At 37.2% G+C, this 26713-nt stretch overlaps 1 protein-coding gene across 1 annotated transcript in view; it reads right to left on the bottom strand.

Moving 5' to 3' along the window:
* The window catches only part of LAMA2 (laminin subunit alpha 2), a 611116-nt gene that overhangs the window by 87914 nt on the left and 496489 nt on the right, over positions 1-26713 (bottom strand). Inside the window, exons 39-41 of the mRNA XM_015137479.3 lie at positions 25588-25751; positions 23816-23954; positions 331-433 (exon numbers count right to left, since the gene is read on the bottom strand). Of these exons, the coding sequence (XP_014992965.3) occupies positions 331-433; positions 23816-23954; positions 25588-25751 (406 nt within the window). The remainder of the gene's footprint in view (positions 1-330; positions 434-23815; positions 23955-25587; positions 25752-26713) is intronic.

The following is a 26713-nucleotide window of genomic DNA, read 5'->3' as shown; positions in this document are numbered from 1 at the left end:
GCACTGGGATCACAGGTGTGAGCCACTATGGCTGGCTTAGTTTTGAGACTCTTAAAAACTTGTTACACAAAAAGTTACTATACATTAGATACAGGTGAAATGATGCTATAGAAATAAGACTTAAAAATTGTGAAATGTTACCCTACTTGAAGTGAGATAGGTGGACAAAATTTTGTAAAACTAGTGAGAAAGTTTATTTGCATAAAATAGATTATAGAATCATCACAAAAATCATGCTAAAGAAATTATATTCTCCAATAGTGTGATAGAATATCTTATCAGTAACAATTCAATTAACTGGAATATAACAAAAACTATGGCCACACTGACCTTTTACATCATTTGCTAACTTCTTGGCTTCGTTAAGAATCCTGAAGCTTTTCTGAAGAGAGCCTTTGGCATCTTCCTTTAATAAACCCCGAGGACCTGTTGCCTGTGGACAGGAAAACAAATGTCATACATCTAAAACCATAGAATAATGGAGTGGAGGGATCCAGAAGGCAGTTGGTACACAGAGTTTACCTTCAGGAAAGAGTTCTGGGCTGCAGATATAGAATTGTAAATTATTAGCACATTTTCGGTAGTTAAAGTTAGGAGACTGTTTATTATGGTATAAGAAGATCTAGAACAGAGTTCTTAGGAACTTCAATGTTTAGAGAGTAGGTAGAGAAAGTGGAGCTGGCAAGGTGACTGGCATTCCAGAGATGAAAAGGAGAAACTAGGAGAGCATGACACTATGGAAATTAAGAGAGGCAGAAGTGACTCAATGCATAACTGGCGGTGTTGCAAGGACATAACCGAGCAGTATTATGACGTGCTGCAGAAGTCAAGCAAATTAAGAACTAAACACCTCCCCTGACTTTATCCCTAAGTAAATTTCACTCTAGTTGTGGAGTGAGGGGAGCATTTCCTGTATCTCCCAAGTGCTGAAATGAGAAAGAACACTGCTCCTTTTTAAAAATGCATCTTAAAGCAGTATGGCAAAACACAATCTTCTAAATGACAATCTCTGAGCCACAATTATCTCCAAGCAAAGATATATTTGTTTAGGCTTAGATTAAAAAAGGTGACACAAAGTTAATAGAATGATATGGGAAAAGGAATGTTTAACTCGAATGTCTAGTTATCCATTTTAATAGTGTTTGCTTCTCAGCAATCATTACATAATTCATATATACCAAGAGATAAATCAAATAGAATCTTCTGTGCAAATTTTAAATTAGAAAAGTATTGCAAGTACAAGAAGGGTTGGAGAATGCTAAATACTTACTGTTGAAGATATAAATCTGAACTCAGATTATCACAGGCATAACACTTGTTAAAGGCATCTGGACTGCCTTAGTTACATTATTTTTATCAGTCACATTATTTGAACATTAAACTAGAAAAGATTACAGAACTTGGTATGGCTGTGGTCAAATTTATTTTAATGTATTATTCTAAGAGCTTTCAGGTAAATAATCGATTGCTCATAGAACAGATTGATTGTACAATACTAAAATATCTACAAAAAGATATATTGGAAACATCTACATGAATAAAAAGGAACACTGAACATAGTTCTTGCAAAAGACAACCTTGGCAAATTATTCTCCAGAAAACTGATGATGTTTTCCACTGAGAAAAACAGGAATTCTCATTGCTATAGTTCTCTTGGGAATTAGATACAGTGACATCACATAAGTGTCATTTATCTTGGAAAAAAAAAAAAAAGAGTGTCAAAATTAATGGCACAGATGCAATGCACTTTAACTCACAAAGCCAGCCTTAGGTTACCCACTCAGATTCTATATTTGTTCCAAATTTACACATCATTTTTACTCCCTTGGTTATAGGTTTTCTGACAGTTTAGAGACACGAAACTACAGTGAAAGAATGTGTGAAGATTCTCTAAACAAACACATGAAAACAGCAGAAGTGACAGCTGACGTTCTGTCTGACAATGAGCAAAGAGAAGAGAAAACTCTAAAAAGTGGAGAGAAGAATTTTTAAAACTCAGGAGTCTGAGTCAATTTGGAAAGGGATAAAATGTATAGAGGTAAACTAGGTCTCAGTAGATGCCAATATTATTGTAGTAAAATAACCAAGGATGATAATACAGTCCTGAATCGCCAGGATAATATGGGCCATTTATAGTACTAGATAAAACTAGACAAAAAAAAAAAGAAAAAAGAAAAAAGAAAACAGCTTTCCCCAGGGCCTTGGAGTGTGAATATCTTTTTGTAAGAATATAATCTGACAAGTATTTAAAAGTCATAATTTTAAAGCTAACCTCACGTGTGCAAAGTGAGTCACAAGACTACAGTGGGGAAAAAAGGTTGATTTGCTGAGCATAAGAAAATAAAAGGAATAGGCTCAGTGGCAGATTGGATAAATAAAATGTGGTACATATACACTATGGAATACTATGCAGTTATAAAATGAATGCAATCATGTCCTTTGCAGGAACATGGATGGAGCTGGAGGCCATTATTCTTAGCAAACTAATGCAGGAACAGAAAAACAAATACAGTATGTTCTCACTTATAAGTGGTAGCTAAATTATGAGTACATATGGACACAAAGAAAAGAGGAGAACAACATACACTGAGGCCTACTTGAAGGTAGTTAGTGGGAGGAAGGAGAGAATCAGAAAATAACCATTGGGTGGTAGGTTTAGTTCCTGCGTGATAAAATCTATACAACAAACCTCCATGACAAGAGTTTACCTATATAACAAACCTGTACATGTACCTTTGAACCTAAAATACAAGTTTCAAAAATTAAAAAAATTTGAAAAGAATTTAAAAAAGGAAATAAAGGGAATAGGTAAGAGAGAGGAGAGGAAGATGGCCCATCTTACCTATTCCCATATTCACTAAATGACAGTGAAAGAGGCTAAAATCTAAGCTGTGGAAATTGTGGTGGGACCAGAGATGACCATACTGTTTAATACTTTTATTGATGTAAAACTGGCATAAACAAACCATGCAAACCAATTTACAATTGGATAAGTTTTGAATATATACACCCATGAGACCATTAACACAACCATGGTAGAGAATATATCCATCATTTCTTTTGAATGCCTTCCTTCTATCCTTCTTTCTCTTCCCTCTGTCCCCAGAAAAACACTGGTCTGCTTTCCATCACTGTAGGTTTGCATTTCATAGAATTTTATATAAATGGAACCATTCTGGATGTACTCTCTTTTTGTTTGGCTTCTTTCACTCAACATAGTTTCAACATTCATCCATGTTGTGTGTGTATCCATATTTGACCGTTTTTATTGGTAAGTAGTATTTCATCATAGGGATATGTACACATCTGTGTACAAATTTTTGGGTGAACATATGCCATCATTTATCTTGGAGTGAATACATAGAAGCAGAATGGCTGGATCATATGGCAATTTATGTTTACGTTTTTAAGAAATTACCAACCTGTTTTCTAAAGTATCTGAATTATTTATATTCCCCCCACCAGTGTATGAGAGTTGCATTTGCCTACATCTTTATTGATACTTGGTATAACCTGTCTTTTAAAATTTTAGACATTCTAATTGGGTCATCATTTTGGTTTTGCTTTGTGTTTTCCTTATGACTAATAACATTGAGAATCTTTTCACATGCTTATTTTCTACCTTCTTTGGTGACGTATCTGTTTAAATCTTTTGTTCAAATTTTCTTGGGTTATTTGCTCTTATTTTTGAGTTTTGAATGATATGCATGAATAATCTGGATGTGAGTCCTTTATCAGATATGTAATTTGGAAATATATTCTACTAGTTTGTAGTTATTTTTTCATTTTCTTAGAAGTGCTTTTTTTTTTTTGAAGGGAAGAAGTTCTCAATTTTGATGAAGTTTAAGTTGTTAATTTTTTTTTCCCTTTAAGGATATGCTTTTGGTGTTGTATCTAAGAATCTTTGCTTTACTCAAGATCACAAAGATTTCTCTTATATATTTGTAGATGTTTTGTATTTTTATGTTTTACAGTTAGGTCTAGCACCTCTTTTGAGTTAATGTTGGAATAAGGTGCAAGATACAGACTAAAGTTCATTTTTTTGTTGTTGTTCATGGATATTCAATTCCTCTAATAGAATTTGTTAAATGTACCTTGTATTGCTTTTGTGTTTATGTCATAAATCATTTGACCACACATGTCTGAATCTGTATCTGGACTCTTTAATCTGTTCTAATAATCTATTTGTCAATATTGATACCATCACCTCACTTTCTGATTACCATAGCTTGGTAGTAAGTATTGAAGTCAGGTAGTATAATATTTCCAACATTTTTCTCCTTTCCAGTTCCATATGAATTCTAAAATATACCTGTCAATTTTTAGGAAAAAGCCTGCTAGGATTTTTATTGGGATTGCATTGAATGTGTAGGTCAATATGTATAAAACTAGGATTATAGGAATATTGAATCTTCTGGTCAATGAACATGGTATCTCTCTTGATTTATTTAGATTTTCTGTAATTTATCTCCAGAGCATTCGGTGTAGGGGGTCTTTCGCATTTTTAAGGCTATTGTAAACTGTATCCTTTTAATTTCAACTTCCAACGTATCTTTGCCAGTCTTTAAAATTATTGATTTTCATATATAGATGTTGTACCTTATAACATTGGTAAGCTCACTTTTTAGTTCTAGTAACTTTTTTTAATAGATAGCATTTTATTTTATGCTTTTTAAACTTTTTTGGGTTGTAGAGATGGGGTCTTGCTATGTTGCCCAGGTAGTCTCAAACTCTTGGCCTCAAGCGATCCACTTGCCTCAGCCTCCTAACGCGCTAGGGTTACAGGCATGAACCACCAGGATTTTATGCTTAGACTTCTAGAGTATCTGTGAATAAAAACAATTGTACTTATTTTTCAATCTGGATGCCATTTATTTCCTTTTTCTTGCCCATTGTACTGGCTAGCATCTCTAGTACAATATTAAACGGAAGTGATGGAAGCAGATATCCTTGCCTTGTTCCTAATCTTAGTCTTTTGCTAAGTATGATTTTAGCTGTTAGGTTTTTTTAAAAAATAAATTTTTATAGTGGTCAAGTAGTGAAGTTCCCCTACTCTTAGTAGGCTGTTTTTTAAAACAATAGATGTTGCATTTTGTCAAATGCCTTTACTATGTCAATTGAGGTGATTATATAGTTTGCTTTTTAGTTTGCTATATGGTAAATTACACTGACTAATTTCAAATACTAAACCAATCTTATATCCTGGGATTAATCTCATTTAGTGATAATGTATAATCCTTTGAATAAATCATTAGATTTGATTTATTATAACTTTGCCATGAACTTTTGCATCTATGTTCATGGAAGGATATTGTTATATAATATAATTTTCTTTTTTAAAAACTATCTTTGTCTGACATTGGTATCAGAGTAATACTGGCCTCGTGGAATGAGGTTGGATGTATTTTCTCCTCTTTAATTTTCTGAACGAGTTTATTATTTCTTCATTAAATGTTTGGTGGAATTCACAAGTAAAGTCATCTGGAACTGAATTTGTGTGTGTGAAGGTTTTGAACTGCAAATTAAATCTTTAATGAATATGGAACTATTCAGATGATTTGTTTGTGAGTGAGTTTTGGTAGTTTGTGATTTTCAAAGAATTTGCCCTTTTTATCCAAATTGTTGAATTATTGCCATAAAATTGTTCATAATATCCTCTTAACACCCTTTAGTGTCTGCAGAAGTTGTAGTGATTTCACCTCTTGTATTCCGGATATTGGTAGGTGGTGACTTTTCTTACTTTTTTCTGATTAGTCTGGCTGGATGATTATCAGTGTATTGATTTTCCACTGACTCTTGCACCTTCATCCAGGAACATGGCGGCCCTGACTGAAGGCTATCTACTGATACAGACCTCCGTGTTGCTAATTTTCTATCTTCTTGCATTTCTGAATATCACCTGCTCTTTGCTTCCAGGCAATTTTTTCTTTCCTGCTTTTTAGGAAGTCAGTGATTTCTTCCTGGATCCTTAGTCAACAACTCCTTTCTCAGATTAAAGAAGACAGGTGGTATATACGGGAATGTAGAAGATATAGTAGAAACAGTATAAGGAAAGGCAGGGAGGCAGGCAGGGACTTTCGATGCGTGGATGTGAGAGCGAGTATTTTAGCTCCCTAAGATTGTAGGGTTTGTCAAAGGCAATGTGGAGAAGTAAGGCTATTAGACAGGTCAGAGTCAATTTCTGGAAGGTTCGAAGGTGCGATTAAGGAAACTGAGCAATGAGCAATTTGGAGGCATTGAAAGTTTCTGAGTAGGAGAGTGTGATCAGAGCTGTAGTCCAGGAAGATGTATTGGGCAGCTGTGTGGGAAAAAAGGAACCATCAATTGGTTATTGTAATAGAATAGGCCAGAGAAAAGAGAGTAGTCACCTCATGCAAGCACTGTGGAATTGAGAGGTTACAATCAAGAGATTTGGAGGAAAAGACATGCCTCAATGTTTCAAGAAGCTCTCTAAAACATTAAAGTAAAGAGCTTGTGGCGTACAACTGTCAGTTACAAGCAGTCTGCCAGCAATCCGGGTTTAAAGGACAGACTTTTCATATGATAAGGAAATGGAAAACACTAACATGTTATGGGTGAAAAGCACCGTTTCAACTCACTGGAATTTGGAGAGAACCTTTTCCAGCATTGCTTGGTAAGTTATTGAAGCACATCAACAATATCAGGACAGGTGATGAAGCAGCATTTTCTAAGCTAATTATACTTTATACATATGCATAAGCATCACATCTGAGTTCCTGAGCTGTGTCTACAGCATATGTGAAATATAAATGAGAGTCTTTGAGTTGAAAGGTATTTTGTTTCTAGTTTTTTAGAGGTTTTTTTTTTTTTAAAACAATAAATTCTTGGTTTTCTCTGTCTGTGTCTGTATACGTATATATATTCATACATATGGATATACAAGTTATATAAAAATTTCAACTATATCATGCAAAAGAGTCTATTTTTATGTAAGTTGCTGTAGGTTTTTATTAGTTAATAATTGTTTATGAAAAATGAGGTAATTTAAAACATTATAGTAGGAAAAAATGAAATTATAAAGTCTGTTAGGATTCAACAGATGGCTTGGCATTTAATTGCATTTTAATACATGTTGTTTTCCTCTTCCTACTATTGATTAAATATTCATAATTCCTCTTGCTAAAGCATACTGCCATTGATTAATAGATAAGTGAATTGATTTATTTACCCAACAAAACTTTTTAGTTGTCTCAAGCATCAAATATTCAAAACTGGAAAGACTATGCTTTCCCTAATGGAACTGGAGTGTAGGGAAGGGGAAAGACAAACAAATATAGTCACTTATAAAGAAAGACAATCATCACCATAATGAAGCACAGAAACGCCTAGATGTTTGGCTGTCAGAGGAGGCTCTGTTGGAGGAGGGAGGTGTGATGATGAGACCTGAAGGCAAGTTAGAGTTTATCAGGCTGACTAACCTGTACACCAGTGATGTTCTAAACAACCAAGTTTAAAAGTTATTGTTTACATTGCTTTATATATTATGCTTTTTTCCTAAATGTTCCTCAAATTACTTTTTTATTAGCGATGAATTTTTTGAATTCATTGAAAGAGCTGGCTCTAAAAGAAGATGTAAAATATTTATTTTCTGTTTTTGTTTTTATTTTTTAAAGACAGTAGTAACTAAAAATTCATCAGCATGGCTTATGACTTATTCTGTTACTCTTTCTTTATGAAATAATTTATTTTAGAAGAGAAGTCTTACACATGGCCACAGGGGTTAATGTGCCAAGATAATATAAAACTTAGATGATTTTAAATTAAAAATATTTTCAATAAAGGAAACTGTTCAAAATGTGCAGCTATATATATAAGGGTTGGTGACGGGCTGCATTATGTTTATGTAAAGTGTGTAACAGAAGAAATTTAGAGTTTGGTATGTTAGACTATGAATCAAAATCAAGGATAATGTTCTTACTATAATAATGTGAATTCTCAGAATAAATAGTGGAATCTAGTTCAATATACATTTTAAAAATATGTTTTTGAGAATATTTTTTAAAATATGTATGTGATGTTACTTGCTATAGTAAGCTATGAAACAGTTACATAAACATCACCCATTTGTACAAAAACTATTTGCATGGGAAAATATATGAGTAGATATACAAGGATATTATAAAAGTAAGTATTCATATGCACATTTTACATTTTTTCCTTCTTGTTTTTCTGAATTTTCTATTTTCTATAATAGTTGCTTTTGTAATAATTTAAAAAATCATACACAATTTTAAAATAAGAAAATCACTATGCATCAATTTTTAAGGTGCTTTATATAGTACTGTATATTTTTAAGTACTATAGGTTATTAAAATTAAATAATGATTAAAAAATGAGTCAAGAAACACCCCAAAGAGATGGCCTTGGGCAACAATCTGTTAAAAGGCTGTAGGTCCCTGGCATTACATAGCATATCCTAAGAGTGGTAGATGGATCAGATGAGTCTCTGTCAAGATTGAAAGCAACTGAGCATGCAAAGGAGACTCAGAGATGAAATAGGAAATCCCCCAAAATGCTCATGATAATTTAAAATTTGTGAGTGTGAATTTTTAGCTTGATGGGAACACCAAGAAAGACAATCAAGGGAGCATTCAAAAATACAAAGCTAAGTAAGAATGGTTTTCCTCAATTACAGCGTGACACCCGCAATTGCTCAGCACCTATGGGTACCACTAGACTGCTTCAATGAGACAGACCCTGGACTAGCAGCTGGCTACTAGAGGTGGGGTGGGCAGATACCACAAAGAGTCTTAGTTTTGAGCAAAAGTAATGGAGAGGGTCTATTAAGTTAGATACCATTTTTAGAGGGCTTCGCGTTTTCCCTCCAGTTAATGTCCAGAATCAAATACAACATAGCAATCTCACCTGTTGATTATTCTACTTAGGGGTAGAAATTAGAGCAGGTAGGATGGCACCAAGAGCACTGTTGTCTTGAAGTAAATTAGATCAAACTTAGATTGCACTGTGGCATTGTTCAAAAGAGTTTCTGTGTTTCTGACTGATGACACAAACCCTGAGACATCATTTTATGCCTTGAACTTTTAAATACATCTAAGTTTGGGTCAAAAAGTTTACTTCTCTGCTTCCAATAGACTTTAAAAAAAATTATTGACCCAAATGAGAGTATCATATACAAACAAACAAACAAAAATCACAAAAGCCAGCGTGGCTTTGCTAAGAGAGTAGACTTGAAGTGTTCTCAACACAAAAAAATGATCAGTATGTGAAGTAGTGCATATTTTTAAATAGCTCGATTTAGCCATTCCACAATGTATACTTATTTCAAAGCATTATTTTGTACATGATAAATATATACAACTTTTATCTGTCAATTAAAATAAATTCTGAAAATTAAGTTCTAAACTTTGGAAACTATATTTATTATAGGAATTAAGACAATGGAGGAATCAGAACAGATGGCACAATGTTTCTTGAAAAGGTATTATTAATACATTAGGTGACACAGCTAATTACACAGACAATATGTACTGAATTTGAAGCCAGATCATCTAATTCCCAAATTCTGACCTGCTAGCATCATCCCTCAATTTGATTAGAAATTTCCATAATACAACTCGAACCTAATTCTGATTAAAAAAAATCCTCTATGACATCACATTCACTGATATTTACACATGACCTCAAACTAAACAGGGCAAGAAAGTAATTTTATTTGTTTTTACTTTGAATTTTTTTATTTTGTTCAACTTCCATATCTCTTAGGGCAATATAAATATCTTATTAATTCTGAAAATCTGGACTACCATAGCCATTCCCAATTTCTAGCATTAGAATTTGGAGGTGGGAGGGACAATCTATATTTGGCGATCACCTATTGTCCACCAGGCATATCTAGATAAAAATCATGGAATATTGAGTGTAAAACAGTGAAAGACTGAAACACTCAAGATCTTTAGGGATATCCATATTTCTGCTCCCTGGGGAGAGGGGATCTATCGTCAGCTGAAATTTTAATTCTAAAGACTTTTTTTTTCTGAGAAAAGGAAATAGGAACAAAACAGAACACCACAGTCACCAAGCAGAGAAAACAGAGGCAGCCGGCCATGAAAACTCTTCTGAGAGCAAGAGGGTCTCAGTAATGGCAGTGTCAGCCTGTCTGTCTTTGTGCTCCACAGAGGTGGTGGCAGCCAGGAACAGGTGGGAGCTATGTCCCCTTCCGAGTTGAAGGTGGGGGAGCCCTGCCCTCCTGGGTGCAGCTGCAGCCATCCAGCCAGCTGTGGACCCCGGCATCCCTGTGCTCTCGGGCCACCTCTCTTCCACTACAGGCTCAGAAGTGCCTGCTCCTTCTGCCTGGCCTCTCCCTGTTCCCAGCCCCCATGCTGATTTCAGAGCAAAGTTGAGGCTTTTACAACCCAGCCAGGTGTGCATATGCTCAGGGCGGCATTGACACTCTAGCCCCCTGCTACTTTGGCCCCTTCTGGATTTTGGATGCCAAGGAGCACAGGAAGGAGGCCAAGAGGGAGCTGAGGGTGGCTTTGCACGGGCCTGAAGGTGACCCTCGGCATAAACAGCCTGGGTGCCAGTGGGCACTGTGGATGGTAGGCTGGTGGTGGCAGGAGGTAGACAAGCTCCTGGGTGGAAAGGGGTGGGCCTTCGGTGAAGCCCCACCTTCAAGCCAGGGACTGCCTGAAGTACAGTTTCACAAACTAGAGTGAGAACTTATGGTGCTTTCTTGGGCCAGCTCGTGGCCATCCATGGACCAATCAGCATATACTTCCTCCCCTGTGAAGCCCATAAAAAACTCTGTACTCAGCCAGACATGGGCAGACAACAGGATGATCTACCTGTGGATAGGAGCTACCCACTGTGTGTCTCCCCTCTGTTGAGGGTGCTGCATGGATGCTGGGATTACCTGCCTGTGGAAAGGAGCTACCCATTTCGGGCCTCCTAAGAGTTGCACTGTCACTCAGTAAAGCACCTCTTCACCTTGCTCACCCTCCAGTTGTCTGCAAACCTCATGCTTCCTGGATGTGGGACAAGAACTCGGGACCCCCCAGATGGTGTAAATGAAAAGCGCTGTAACACAAACAGGGCTGAAATACACCCTCTTCCCCAGCTCACCATGTTGACAGCAATGAGCAGGAGAGAAGAGCTGTGGCCTTTTGGTGAGCTGAGACCTAAGGGCTCCCTGAGCCAGGGCTGTGAGACCCTCTTTCAGCCTCTGTGGTTCCCGGCATCTCCAAGTTCCTGGGTGCCACTGCATTCCCTGGTGCCAGTGGTGGAAACCACTTGTAGTATGTCTGGTTCAGCCACAGTCTCGCATGGAGCCAGGACCTGGAGCTGCCCAGCCCACTGCAGCTGGCACGCTTAGCTGTGCACAGTGGCTGGACCCCATGCTCACTCACACACCCCTCGCCACTCTGCCCCGAATCACCCTTGGCAGGCGTGGGATCCAGCCCAGTAGCGGTAGTGTGAGCCAAGTGTAGCCTGCCAGGCTGAGTGGGCATAACGAGCCCAGTGGACCTGAGCAAAACTCAGGCAAAGGTGCCACCGGTCACAGAGGTTTCTAGCTGGTGAAGCAACACCCCAAGGATCCTGTGACGTCAGAACTTCCCATATACAAGCTTCCCATATACAAGCAGTCTATGTAGTGCCCAAAGGGTCTGGCTCTGGGTGATGGAACTGGCCAGGGAATGGCTCACTATGCTGTGTGTTCTGACATATCTAGCCCAGTGGCTACATAACTCCTGCCAAGACTGCATGAGGTTCCCAAGCATATCTTTCCCATGGAGAAAGCAAAATATACAGTAGGAAAACAAACAGCTCCTCAGAAATATAGATAAATTAATTTAAAATTTGAATTCTGAGAATACTACCAAGAGATTAAGTAAAATAGAGTGACTGTGTGAGGGAGATTGGTGGGGAATAAAACTATGATGGAGTAAAGAGAAGTCGATCAAATAAAGTGTATAAATTCAGCAAAGAAACCTTCCCTTTGGGCAGGGTGGGCCCTCTTTCCTAGCCACACCACCATGGGCCTTTTATTTTCTTTTTGTGTGAGACAAGGTCTTGCTCTGTCATTCAGGCTGGAGTGCAATGGCATGATCTTGGCTCACTGCAGCCTTGACCTCCCAGGCTCAGGGGATCCTCCCACCTCAGCCTCCTGAGTAGCTCAGATTACAGGCATGTGCCACCATGCCTGTCTAATTTTTGTATTTTTAGTAGAGATAGAGTTTTGCCATGTTGTCCAGGCTGGTCTCAAACTCCTGGGCTCAAGCAATCTTCCCACCTCAGCCTCCCAAACTGCTGGGATTACCAGCATGAGTCACTGCACTCAGCCACCATGGTTTATTTAGATAGTTCCTGCTCCTCAATCTTTTTCAGTTATTGTACCCACAACTTGCACTATAGGGTAAATGCCAGCAAGGAGGTAGAAAAAGCTGGGAGAAGGCCAGGCCTTCAGAAGAACAGGTGAGGTAGAGAATGAGAGTCAGTTGTGAGAATAAAAAGGAATAATTCACTGCAAGTTATTTTATGGAACAGAATACCCCTTCTCTCCTGCACAGAGCAACTGGCAATAAAGCATCAAATGCCCCACTGACAAAAAATCAAAGGGAGTCCTTTAAGGCATCAAATGGCTTCAGAGAAGGGACTTCTGTATTCTGCTATGGAACAATTATGGACATAGATAAAATGTAAAGACTCTCACAATATCAAAGTTAAAGAGGTAGAAGCTGAGAGGAGAAGGAAAAAATGAAGCTAAAGGGAAGAATGAGGACATAAATAGCTTCATCTTAAAGAGCATAGAGTCTACCATTTATGCAGGAAATAACGCTCTCAGTATATTAGGTTAAAAAATGAAGAATCTAAACATAGTAATGTACCTATATTGGGAAATTGATGAGTGGGAAAATGTGATGTGATATTCTCTAAGTGAACTACATCTCCTTTATCATAGCAGTAATTAAACAGATAATGCCCCACTTAATTAAATACATGATGGCACAATAATATTACTAAGAGATGTAGTAAAAGAAGAACTATTTGAAAGATTTGGAATGGTTAATCCTGGAGCTGTGAGCTTAGTTGAGAGAAAAGTTAGGTCAGGGGATTGTTGCTTGCAATGATCAGCCTCTGATCATTTAAAAGAAATGAAAACAGGCATGCATCATGAATTTAGAAAAGGAAAGAAATTCAGAACCTCTTGTTGGTATAAAGGATGAGGGTTGTTGTTTCATTTCCAGACTCATTTTAGACCTATTTTCTTTATTATTTTAGAACAGATTTTATTTCAGGACTGATGTTCTATCTCCTCTTAGGTTCACTTTAATTAAAACATTTAAGTAGGAAATAATATAGATACGATTAGAAATTAATACAGACACCTCTGTTCCCATCATCCATATCTGGCAAATGTTAATGTTTTACTGTATATTTATAGATCTTTAAAATATGTACATTTGAATTGAGTTTTATAGTGTTTCATTTATAGCTTCTCTTTCTAGTTAAATAACTGGCCTATAGCTTTCTTTGTAGTACTGTCCTCTGTAGGGTTTGCCATCAAGATTGTATCAACCTCATAAAATAAGCTGAGGAAATTTTTCTTCTTTTTTTATTCTTTGGAACAAATTGCATAATGGGTCCTTGACATTTTTGAACACATTGTTATTTTGTTGTATTAACTACTGATTCAATTTATTTAATGGTTATAGTTCTCAGGTGTACTATTTCTTTTTGAGTAAATTTTGCTCTAATCTTACTGTTTACTTCACCTAAGTATTCAAATGTGTTTGAATAAAGTTGCTTATATACTCCAATATATCAATTTTTATTTTTCAATCTATACTGCATCTACAGTTATGATCCCCTTTTCATTGTTGATCCTATTCATTTGTGTTGTCTCTCTTTGTTTGCTTAATTGTTCTTGTCTTCTGTTTATTTGCTAGTTTATTCTAGGAATCAGCTTTCTGTTTTGTCAACCCTGTCGAATGCTTTTCCTTAGGTCATTAATTTCTGCTTTTATTTTTATTTCTTTCTGTGTACTTTTTAAAACACCTTGAGCAGAAACCTTAGATAATTAGTATCAGTTCTTATCCTTTCCTAGTATCCGCATTCCAAACTACATTTTCCTGTTGGTAGCACTTTATTTGCACACACAAATTTTGAGGTGAAGTTTTATTTCCATTCTGTTATTAAATACTTTGTAAATTTAAACTGTGTTTTTTCTCAAACCATGGATTACTTTGAAGTGTTTTTTATTTTAAAACTTTTTTGTCAATTGTTTTACACCAATTTCTAATTGTATTGCATTATGATAAGAGAATGTAGTCTAGATGCTATTGGATCATTAGGATTTGCTGATACTTGCTTTGTGATCTAGGTTGTGGTCCTTTGTTTTTTTCATGAGTTACTTCATATAATGGGGCATGCAGAATTAATTATCTAGTCGATATAGAGTTCTATAAGGCCATTAAGTCATCTTGTTTAAGGTACTTTTAATATCTGTGTCTCTTTGCTTGATCTATCAATTTTTAAGAGAGATATGGTAAAATCACTCCCTGTTATACATATGAAAATGTTCTTATTCTGATATATTTATCTTTATTTATCCACAGGTTTTGTTATTATGACCTTGCAGGCTCGTAATTTTTTAGTCTTCCTTCTTCCTTTTATTCTATCATGATCACTTTCTTTATCCCTAATAACTCCTTATCTCTCGTTTTCAGTCTTTCTGTTCCCCTAAGATTTGCAGTATTTGTGTAAGTCATATATAGACGAATGCCTTTGTTTCAGACATTTTAATCCAATATGAAAATCATTGTTACCTGTCAATTTTAATGTTTGCATTTATTATGAAGACAACTTGAAGCAGAGATAGTTAGTGCTCAGCAAATATCCTATGTGCCTCCTACTTTTCCAGGCCTCCCTTACAGTTAGCTTGGGGCACATGGCTACTTCTGGTCAATGACTTAGACCAGACGTGGTCCAGGCCACAGGAGCCAATATGGTAGGGGCTTGCATGTCTCTTCCTTTTTTTCTCTTCCCTGCCTTGGAGGCTACATGGTATGGTGTCACTACAAGATGTAAACAGTGGTATAACTCACATTGGGTTGTGATGTGAGACATAAACTTGAATTATGCCCATCATGTGAGATTTCAGGGGTTATTTTTTGAGGCAGCTGGTGATAATTACCCTGATTGTTGTATTTGGATTTAATTCCATTATGTTTTATATTTACAATTTGTTTCTGTTTTTCTTTTTTTTTTTTTTTTGCCTTTTACAGAACTGATTGAAAATTCTCCTTCCCTTCACACTTCTTTATTTTTCTCTCTCTCTCTCTCTGTCTGCTTGTTTGGAATGTTTAGCTGTTTGTGATTGTTAATTTATATCCACTTGGCTAGGCTATCGTACCCGGTTTTTGGTGAAACAGCAGTCTAGATGTTGCTGTGAATGTATTTTTTAGATGTGATTAACCTTTCAGTCAGTAGACTTTGAGTAAAGCAGGTCACCCTCCATGATGTTGAGGAGCTTCATCCAACAGTTGGAGGCCTTAAGAGGAATTACTGAGGTCCCCTGAAGAAGAAGAAATTCTGCCTCCAAACTGCCTTTGGATTCAAGACGGTAATATTCACTATTCCCTGCAGCCAGACCCCACAATCTCATGAGCCAATTGTTTAAAACATATATATATATCTGTGTATATATACACTTCCAATTTGTTCTGTTTTTCTGGAGAACTCAAATACTGTCAATTTTATTTTTCTATAATTTTCTTCAATGTTTAATACATATTCTTAGTAAAAACTAAAGTTAATTAGCTTTTTACTTTCCTCCCCAGAATTCAAGAATCTTAAAAACTTTTATTAAATAATGACTACCCGCCCCATTTTCCATGTCATTCGTCTCTTGTGTTTTAGTTCCACTTTGTTTTCAATTCCACATGTTTAATAATTATTATCATTATGCTTTTCACAATGCTTACTTAGATTTGTACACAGTTTCTATCTTTTCGTTCACTTTTACCCCTTTAATATCCAAGTTCTTTCATTTTGTTTACATTCCTTTTGAAGTGAATTTTATTATAGTTCAGTGAATGAAGTGTATTTATAGCAAATGAAGTGTATTTGTAGTAGTTCAGTGTTTATCAGCGTGTTTCCTCCTCACTAATCTGTCACTTAAGAGTAAAGTTTCAAAAGTCCTGTTTACTCCTTAGACAGCTAACCCCATCGCAAGAAGAAGTTCTTTTTGAGGTTTCTGTGGAGTTCTTACTCTCCTTGTATTAAGAATGAACACTGGGAAATTTTCTATAAGAGATGTTCATATATTTAAGAATATTCTCCTTCTGTATGATATTATTTTTTCCAGGCTTCTCCCCTTTTCTTCACCTTGTCTAAAGGTTACATCTTGCTTACACAGCACAGTTCTTTACTAACCTTCCCACTATCATTTTTCTATGAAAAAAATGCATTATATCTAAACTCCCCTCACTTTCTTCCATATTTTATATTATTTTTCCTAGAAATGCCTACAAAAGGCCTGGTCAACGTTTTTTAGAATGATTGTTCCCAAGAAATATGGATAATTGTAGTAAGTGAGAGAACTGGAATTTGGAGAATAAAGAGGAAGACCACATTGTGCGCTGGAGTTGAAGGCCAGTGTGATTGTAAACTGTATGTGTCAACTTGACTGGCCATGGGCACCTAGAGTAAACGTTATTTCTGGGTGTGTCTGTGAGGGTGTTTCTGGATGAGAGTAAAAGAGATTGCCCTCCTCAATATGGTGGTTGTGCATCACCCAATCTCTTGAGGGCCTGAACAGAACAAAAAGCAAAGAAAGGAGGAATTCCTACCCTTTTTTTCTGCCTTATAGATTGAGCTGGGACATCTCATCTCATTTTCTCTCTAGTTCTTGAACTGTGGTTTATACCATCAACTCTCCTGGCTCTCTGGCCTTTGGACTCGAAGTGAACTATATCCTGGGTCTGCAGCTCACGGCTGGGACTTTGCAGCCTCCATAATCACATAAGCCAATTCTTCATAATGAATCTCTTCTTTCCATCTATCATCTAATCTACCTATTTATCTATCTATCTATCTATCTATCTATCTATCTATCTATCTATGTCTATCATCTAGCAACCTATTATCTACCTATCCATCCATTCATCTATCTGTCACTTATCAATCCATGTATCTATTTATCCATCTTCTAATAGTTCTGTTTATTTGGAGAACCCTAATACAACCAGTATAAACTTTTCCCAATTTCTAATACTCATTTCTAATGAAGATATAACTAAACAAATTGAGAAAGGAAATTCAGGATTAGAAGATATTAAAGAACATTGTGAGTGTATGTGTATGTAAGAGAGACAGAGACAGAGAGAAATTTTACAAAATGACAGCGATTGCAAGGTGAATAAGAGGAACAGAAGAAAGTGGAGAACTCCACTTGCCATGGGAAGTAAAAATGTGGTTCATCTTTTTTTTTTTTTTTTTAATTCGGCATACCTAGAGAGGTTGAGGACTGCCTACATTTTCCACATCAAAGTTAAACTAGGACATTCCATTGACTTGGAGAAAGGGAGGAAAGGGAAGAAAGGAAGGAAAGAAGATAATGTTTCAAAACAGGTGGTGATTATGTGATAATTTTCCACTATCTTTAAGAATCTGAACTATGGAATTCATTCTACATTAATCTTATTTCATTCATTTGTTTGTTGTTTGGATATACCTGATTGAAGAGCACAGCATCTAAGACATTTCCAGTGGAAATGGGCACAGGAGGACCTCGTATCCTAGTACCACTGAGAGTGTGCTTATTACCTCTGGCGGTCATTCCAAGGAGCCAACATCACAGAAAATCTATTCATTCACTGTGATGATTAATATTAAGAGTCAACTTGATTGGATTGAAGGATGCAAAGCATTGTTCCTGGGTGTGTTACAGTGCCCACTTATTGAGTGACCTGAAAGGCTGCCAATTTTGAGTGGGCTCTGCAACAGGTCCAGGCTGCTGTGCAAACTGCTCTGCCGCTTGGGCCATATGACCCAGCAGATCTAATGGTGTTTGAGGTGTCAGGGGCAGACAGGGATGCTGTTTGAAGCCTTTGGCAGGTTCCCATAGGTGAATCACAGTGGAGGTCTCTAGGATTTTGGAGCAAGGCCCTGCAATCTTCTGCAGATAACTACTCTCCATTTGAGAGATAGCTCTTGGCCTGTTACTGGGCTTTGGCAGAAACTGAACGTTTGACTGTACATCATCAAGTCACCCTGCAACCTAAACTGCCTTTCATGAACTGGGTGCTTTCTGACCCATCTAGCCATAAAGTTGGGCATACACAGCAGCCCTCCATTGTCAAATGTAAGTGGTATATACATGATCAGGCTCAAGCAGGTCCTAAAGGCACAAGTAAGTTGCGTGAGAAAGTGGCTCAATTGCCCATGGCCTCCCTTCCGGCCACCCTGCCTTCTCTCCCCGAGCCTGCAATGATGGCCTCATGGGGAGTTCCCCATGATCAGTTGACAGAGGAAGAGAAGACTGGGGCCTGGTTCACAGATGATTCTGTAAGATATGCAGGTAGCACCCAAAAGTGGACAGCTGCAGCACTACAGCCCCTTTCTAGGACATCCCTGAAGGATAGTGGCAAAGGGAAGTCTTTCTAGTGGGCAGAACTTTGAGTAGTGCATCTGGTTGTGCACTTTGCTTGCAAGGAGAAATGGCAAGATGTGTAATTATATACTATTTCGTGTGCTGTAGCCAATGGTTTGGCTGGATGGTCAGGGACTTGGAAGAAGCATGATTAGAACATTGGTGGCAAAGAAATCTGGGGAAGAGTTATGTGGATGGACCTCTCTGAGTGGCCAAAAACTGTGAAGATATTTATATCCTATGTGAGTGCTCACCAATGGGCGACCTCAGCTGAGGAGGATTTTAATAATCAAGTGGACAGGATGACTCTTTCTGTGGACACCACTCAGCCTCTTTCCCCAGCCACCCTGTCATCGCTCAATGGGCTCATGAACAAAGTGGCTACGGTGGCAGGAATGGAGGTTATGCACAGGCTCAGCAACATGGACTGACCTGGCTGTAGCCAAAGCTGAGTGCCCAATTTGCCAGCAGCAGAGACCAACACTGAGCCCTCCATCTGGCATCATTCCTCAGGGTGATCAGCCAGCTACTTGGTGGCAGGTTGATTATATCAGACCTCTTCCATCATGGAAAGGCAGAGGTTTGTCCTCACTGGAACAGACACTTATTCTGGACATGGGTTTGCCCATCCTACACCCAATGTTTCTGCCAAGAGTACTATCCGTGAACTCACAGAATGCCTTATGCACTGTAATGGCATTCCACACAGCATTGCCTCTGACCAAGGCACTCGCTTTACAGCTAAAGAAGTGCAGCATTGGGCTCACGCTCATGGAGTTCACTGGTCTTACCATGTTTCCCATCTTTCTGAAGCAGCTGTATTGACAGAATGGTGGAATGGCCTTTTGAAGTCATAATTACAATGCCAAGTAGGCGACAATACTTTGCCGGACTGGGGTAAAGTTCTGCAGAAGGCTGTGTATGCCTTGAATCAGTGTCCAAAATATGGTACTGTTTCTTCCACAGCCAGGGTTCATGGGTCCCGGAATGAAGGAGTGGAAGTGGAAGTGGCACCACTCACCATCACCCCAAGTGACCCACTAACAAAATTTTTGCTTCCTGTTTCCAAAACATTATGTTCTGCTGGCCTAGACATCTTAGTTCCATAGGGAAGAATGCTGTCACCAGGAGATACAACAATGATTCCATTAAACTGGAAGTTAAGATTGCCACTTGGCCAATTGGGACCTTCCTACATCCAAGGCAACAGGCTAAGAAGGGAGTTACAGTGTTTGTTGGTAATTGACCCAGAATATCAAGGTGAAATCAGTCTACTATTCCACTATAGAGGTAAGGAAGAGCATGCGTGGAATACAAGAGATCCCATAGGGCATCTCTTAATATTACCATCCCCTGTGATTAAGATCAACGGGAAACTACAACAACCCAATCTAGACAGGACTACAAATGGCACACACCCTTCCAGAATAAAGGTTTGGGTCACCCAACCAGGTAAAAAATGATGACCCGCTGAGTGCTTGCAGAAGGCAACGGGAATACATAATGGGTAGTAGAAGAAGGTAGTCATCAATACCAGCTATGACCACGTGGCCAGTAGCAGAAATGAAGACTGTAATTGTCATGAATCTTTCCTCCTTATACTGCTAAGAATATGTTTGTGCACGTATACACTTGTACTAGGAAAATATCTTCATTTGCTTTCTTTTTCCTTTATCACGTGACATAAAATTTATTGACTTCATATCAGCATTTAAGTGTTGTTAACTTCATGTAATAGCATTTAGGTTAAGGATTAGTGTGCTTCCGATTGTACAAGGGATAGCTGTATTCTGTTAGGATAATTAGGACATTATTATTGTCTTTATTTGGAGATTATGTATGATTTCAGGAGATGTGTATGGTTTTAAGTTGACAAGGGGTGGACTTGTGATGATTAATATTGAGTATCAGCTTGATTGGATTGAAGGATGCAAAGTATTGTTCCTGGGTGTCTCTGTGAGAGTGTTGCCCAAGGAGATTAAAATTTGAGTTACTGGACTGGAAAAGGCAGACCCACCCTCAATGTGTGTGGGCACCATCTAATCAGCTGCCAGTGTGGCTAGAATAAAAGCAGGCAGGAGAAAGTGGAAAGAGCAGATCTTCTGACTCTTCCAGCCTTCATCTTTCGCCCGTGCTGGGTGCTTCCTGCCCTCAAACATCACACTCCAAGTTCTTCAGCTTTTGGACTCCTGGACTTACACCAGTGGTTTGCCAAGGGCTCTCAGGCCTTCAGCCACAGACTGAAGGCTACACTGTCAGCTTCCCTACTTTTGAGGTTTTGGGACTCGGACTGGCTTCTCTGCTCCTTAGCTTGCAGACGGCCTATTGTGGGACTTCATCTTGTGATGGTGTGAGTCAATATTCCTTAATAAACTCCCCTCTATATACACATCTATCCTATTAATTCTGTCCTTCTAGAGAACCCTAATACATTCATCAATTTTAAAAATCTGATCTGGTAGATAATGTAGGCTTTGAGTTTATCTATGACCTGGAAATGTTTTAAAAACATCTAATTCTCTGTTATTTTAGAATCTTATAGGATCAAAGCCACTAAGATTAGAAAAAATTACTGGATGTCCATATTCCATTTTGATTCCATTTTATGAGTGACATATCTCCTTTCTTCTTTTCCTTGCACCCTCTAGAGAAGTACAAAATGAGATATTTTCTTGTAGATTATATGCAGGAAAACAAATGCTTTATAGTACTTTCCTCGCCCAACACCAATAGAAAAATAGTATTTGTTATTTCATGATGTCTAAGTTCTTAAAATAATATTTCATTCTGATATTTAAATAAATTATTTATGCAAGACAAGTAGCTATTACTCTACAAAATAATACTGCACTACAAACAAATCATATTAGCTGTCTCCTGCTTATAAAGGATCCACTTCCTTCTCTGTCATATTTTCCTTTTAATGTGATTCTTGATTGTCTATGTGTGTTTATATATAGGAAGACAAGTAAATTTAAAAAAAACAAAGTTGATTTTAAAGTATTGTCTTAATTACGCTTGGATGTTATTTCTATCATTTCTTTGTTTCTTTTCTTATGGTAGTTTCAATGCTTTTTTTCTTCTCAAATTATCTGACCTCCATTTTCTTCATGGCGGTCATTGGTTGCTTTTTTACTTGACCTTTTCCTTTTCTCCTGCCAATGTATAATTTGTTTCTTTGTTTTTCTTTTTAAGTTATTGAAAACATTCTTCCTTCTTTATAGGGCTAGACTCAAATGGGTAGAGGACTCTTCTATATTGTTATGCTTTGAACTCTTTTAAACTTAATAATACACTTAATCTCATTCTTCTCTGTTGATCTATAGCTTACATATCAGATCTTATATTTATGGGATGTTAGTCTTATCTAGATAATTACTCAACTTAATGTTTTTCAAATATATTTCTTTTCCAGCAAAATAGAACTATATTATACTGATCTATTAAAACTAAAATTTTATTTATTCTGCTTATGAAAAACATTCCAACAAAATTTCTAGGACAGATCATCTTTTTATTTTCTGATAGTCATTTAATGAATCAGTGATTCTCTATAGCACTTATTTTGTAATTTTTCAGGCATTTAATTATTTTTAAGTGATTGTGGAAAGAGAGAAGGAATAATGATAACCGCGGACATGATGTAATGCATTACGACTCACCATCACTCTCTGTTTGAGGTTGGTTAGCCTACCATGCATAAGCGTGGGTGGTAAGAAGTAAGTGCACACTTCATATTGGCAAAAAATGATTTTTCCTAAAGGTATTAAATTAGGGTAAAATTAAACAACTCCTTAACATAAAATGTTACAATAAATTTATAAGGATGAAGCAATTACTATAGCAAATTTTTATTGGTATAAAAGATTATGAATAGGCATAAAAGGTGTCAATTATAATGAAAAAATTCACTCATTCATTCATAAGTGCCTACTATTTGCCGGGCACCATTTTAGGTGCTGAAAATAATCATACAATAAAAGAGGTGAAATGAAAATGGTGAACTTGGAAATTAGGGTCTTTAAAATAGAAAATTATCTATCAGAAGATGAACAAAAATTTAGTTTAGATTTGAAAAGTAGATTCATTTTGAAAGGATAACTGAACATAGAAACGCTTCTGCAATGATCATGCCACTGCTTTGAATAAGAAGTAAACAGAACATATGGCGTCAGTAGAGCTCGCTCATTCAAGAGAAACCAAAAACAGTACTAATTGCTCATAGAATGTGATGTTTCATTATGACCACAAAATGAACCTGCTAAGACTGTGGTATCTCTAATATCCCTGAAATCCTAGAAAGCATTTTTGCCCAACACCGAAGCAAAGAAAATATTGATCGGTTTCTTTAACACCATTGCTTATGTGTATTTCACTCACAGTCAGATGTCCAATCAGGTTTCCCCCCCAAAAAATTCTCATGTGTTTGGTAGGTTCTATGTGAAGCAAAATAAATAAATGATGGTTCTAAACATTTTATTCAGGAAGATTCCTATGAGATTTTTTAAAAGCTGAAATAGTACTACCAACTTACTATCACACAACTTATTTACAAAATGTTGCTTTACATGTAAAGAATAAAGATTTGTCACCATTGAAGGCGTTCAAATAATATGATAGAACTTGGAATGCCCAAACTCTAAAATACTTGTTCCAAATGTATTATGAACAATGACTGTAACCAAAGGTTAAGAGCTTTTTAATTCATAAATTCATAAAAATTCATTAATTCATAAAAATGGTATAAATTGCTTTAAAGCATACAATCCAGTATGTTTTATAAAAAGTGCATTTTATAGCCAAACTTCATATGTAACCAACTTGTGTGTGATTATATGCAATGGTTTTTTTTTTTTACTAATGACATTTGAGATAATGGTGATAAAATTCCCTATCCAGAGTGTTCTCTTTGCCTGTTTTATTTTGTGAGTTGGTAGCACAAACTTGCTTGGTGTCTGTGATAATGCTAAGACCTTAACAGTAGTAGTGGGTGACTGACAAAAGAGTTCTACTATAATTTTAGCGTACTGAGAATTTATTTTAGGTAAATTTTAAAAGAGGTCTTCAAAAATAACCCCAAACAAATATGTCAATTGACTGGGATTTTCCAAACTGACTTACATTTGAAAAATGCAAAAAGGTTGACTTCCATTCCCAGCACATGTGCTATTTGTTTCTTACCAGTTTCGTAGCTTCGTGTGCAAGATCTTTGGCTTCTTTGGCAACTTTCTCAGCTTCATCAATATAGTCCTTAATATTGCTGTAAGCTTTGAAGGCTGCAGTGGCATTGAAGGAGATGTTTTTAGCCTCATCAAGGATTCTGGTGGGATAAGTCAAAAAAAAAAAGAATGTCAGGGCACTCAATGGTACTTAAGTGAAGAACATCCCAATTATTAAGAAATCTGGCTTCCAAATGATCATGGCCAATATATCTAGGACAATTCCAAATTACAGTGAAGTATCTCCTTATTATATTGTCTTGTAGTTTTCTACAACCTAAACTTATATTTCTAAGTAATTCAGCTATGAAACACTACCAACATATCTTAAATACCCATTGCATCCTCCAAAAGTCTCTGCAACCATGTACTGTAGCAGGTGTGTGATATGAGACAGTTCTTTGTTTGTTAAGCATGCTGTGAGATTCAGAGCACTTCTTCTACTGGGATTAATTTCACAAAATCTTTTTGGGATAGCTGCACTTCCCAGAGGAGACTAAATGAATTTCAGAAGAGTAAATGGCCTGTTTCAGGCCAAATGACCAATATGTCCCCAAGAAAGGACTTAGAACTTGGATCTGATAATATCTAGCTTTGTGTTTCATCTACCACTCACCCTTCATTATAAAGTGGCAAAAGTTTGACATAAAATAAAATGATAATGCATATATTTTTTTCTTTTTCTTTTTTTTTTTTTTGAGACGGAGTCTCACGCTGTTGCCCAGGCTGGAGTGCAGTGGCGCGATCACGGCTCACTGCAAGCTCCGCCTCCCGGGTTCCCGCCATTCTCCTGCCTCAGCCTCCTGAGTAGCTGGGACTACAGGCGCCCGCCACCGCGCCCGGCTAATTTTTTGTATTTTTAGTAGAGACGGGGTTTCACTGTGGTCTCGATCTCCTGACCTTGTGATCCGCCCGCCTCGGCCTCCCAAAGTGCTGGGATTACAGGCTTGAGCCACCGCGCCCGGCCTGATAATGCATATATTTTCCAAGGTCTTCAAACATTAGTATTTTTTCTTTGTAACAGTAAGTATTAAGTATGAGAAAAAAGCCTTGCATGTGATGTAGATTTATTTGGGCAAATTATTCTTGGGGCTAATAGCACCTCTATTAATTATGACAATCTCAAAATTGTGGGAGAAGCATATCAGTTACACACAGAAGGCTGTTTGTAAGTCAAATATATACTTTCCTCTTTACTCTCCCTCCTATGACCTATGTAATAATCCCAGCTAGAATAAGCTGATATTTTACAGTAGAAAATGTAATATCTCCCTGGAGCTTAAAAGAGAAAAAAAAAAGACTTAAAGGCTATGTATGGGACCACATTTTCAAAAGTCTCCCTTTTAACAATAAATTGTTTTGATTGCATTAGAAACATAAAACTGAAATTTGAAACAGAATGTGTTTTTATATGTTATTTAAAATGCTAATAAGGCAACCACTGTGCTTTCTAATAAAGAACAGAAAATAATTTTTTCTAAGTGTAGCCTAGGGCTATGTTCATTTCCTACTAAGCCATATTTGAATCTATTTGTAACTCAGACTTTGATGCTGCTCTAGCAGAGCTTTGCCCAGAACCTCCTAATTAAGCCTGTCCACAGAAGAGCCATATAGCTAGTGTGTTCACAGTTAACAGAAATCAGGATTTGAAAATGATTCTGTACCATTTATGCCAGTCAAAACCTTTGGACAAGCATCAAAATACACAAACATTTCCAACAACAAATGACATACCCATCAAGGACAGCAGATGAGTCATTCAACTGAGCTGCATGGCTCTCAGCTTGGGACACCTTCTCGGCAAGCTTCCTGTCCTTTATTTCTTGGGAGAGGTCATCTATTTTGTTGTTAAGCTCCTCAGACATAGGTGGTAATTTAGTTTGGATGTCTTCAACATACTGATTTGTAGAGAAGAGGGCATTTTAAGCAAGTGAATTCAAGCCTCCTCTCTTTTACTAATTTCTCTATGAGACATAACTACACGTTTGTTTATTTATTTATTTATTTTTTGAGACAGAGTCTTGCTCTGTCGCCCAGGCTGGAGTGCAGTGGTGCGATCTCAGCTCACTGCAACGTCTGCCTCCCAGGTTCAAGCAATTCTCCTGCCTCAGCCTCCTGAGTAGCTGGGATTACAGGTGCCTGCCACCACACCCAGCTAATTTTTTGAATTTTTAGTAGAGACGGGGTCTCGCCATGTTGCCCAGGCTAATTTTGAACTCCCGAGCTCAGGCAATCCGCCCGCCTCGGCCTCCCGAAGTGCTGGGATTACAGGCGTGAGCCACGCGCCTGGCCCAAATGTTCAGTTTTTAAATGAAACTTCAAACTTACTAACATAGCAGAAAGAATAGAGAATTAAAGTCATTATTTAATGAAATAGACTAGGAAATTTAAGAAACCAACTTACATCAAGAAAAGCCTATCTATTTAAACAATGCCACTTCATATTTATACATATCATTAGGATCTCTTAGGCCATTTGCATTTCTATGACCACATATCACTCTATGTAATGCATTATACATTACATGTTAAAAGCCTGTTTGTAAATTTACATTTCTCTTTTAACTAATGTTATATAAATATTGAAGCAGATTGTAAGTGCTGCTCTAGGAACAAGAAATGTCCTTCATCGCTGTGGACAAAAACAGATTTGTGTGAATGTGTGAGTACCCTCACACAAACACTCATGTCCACTGGGAGAACAAAGTGATATACTCCAGTTGTCACCAATAGATAGGCATGGTCACAGCAGAATAATGCAAAAATAATTTTATCTCTACAAGAAAACAAATACTAGTATTTGCTTATATTACCGAGCTTTCTCATAGGCTCCCATTTACTCATTACCATCTCTCTTTTG

Source organism: Macaca mulatta, chromosome 4, assembly GCF_049350105.2.
Source record: "Macaca mulatta isolate MMU2019108-1 chromosome 4, T2T-MMU8v2.0, whole genome shotgun sequence".
Lineage (NCBI taxonomy): Eukaryota > Metazoa > Chordata > Mammalia > Primates > Cercopithecidae > Macaca > Macaca mulatta.
The sequence above is the reverse complement of the archived record's forward strand: the minus strand, read 5'-3'. Positions and strand labels throughout refer to the sequence as shown.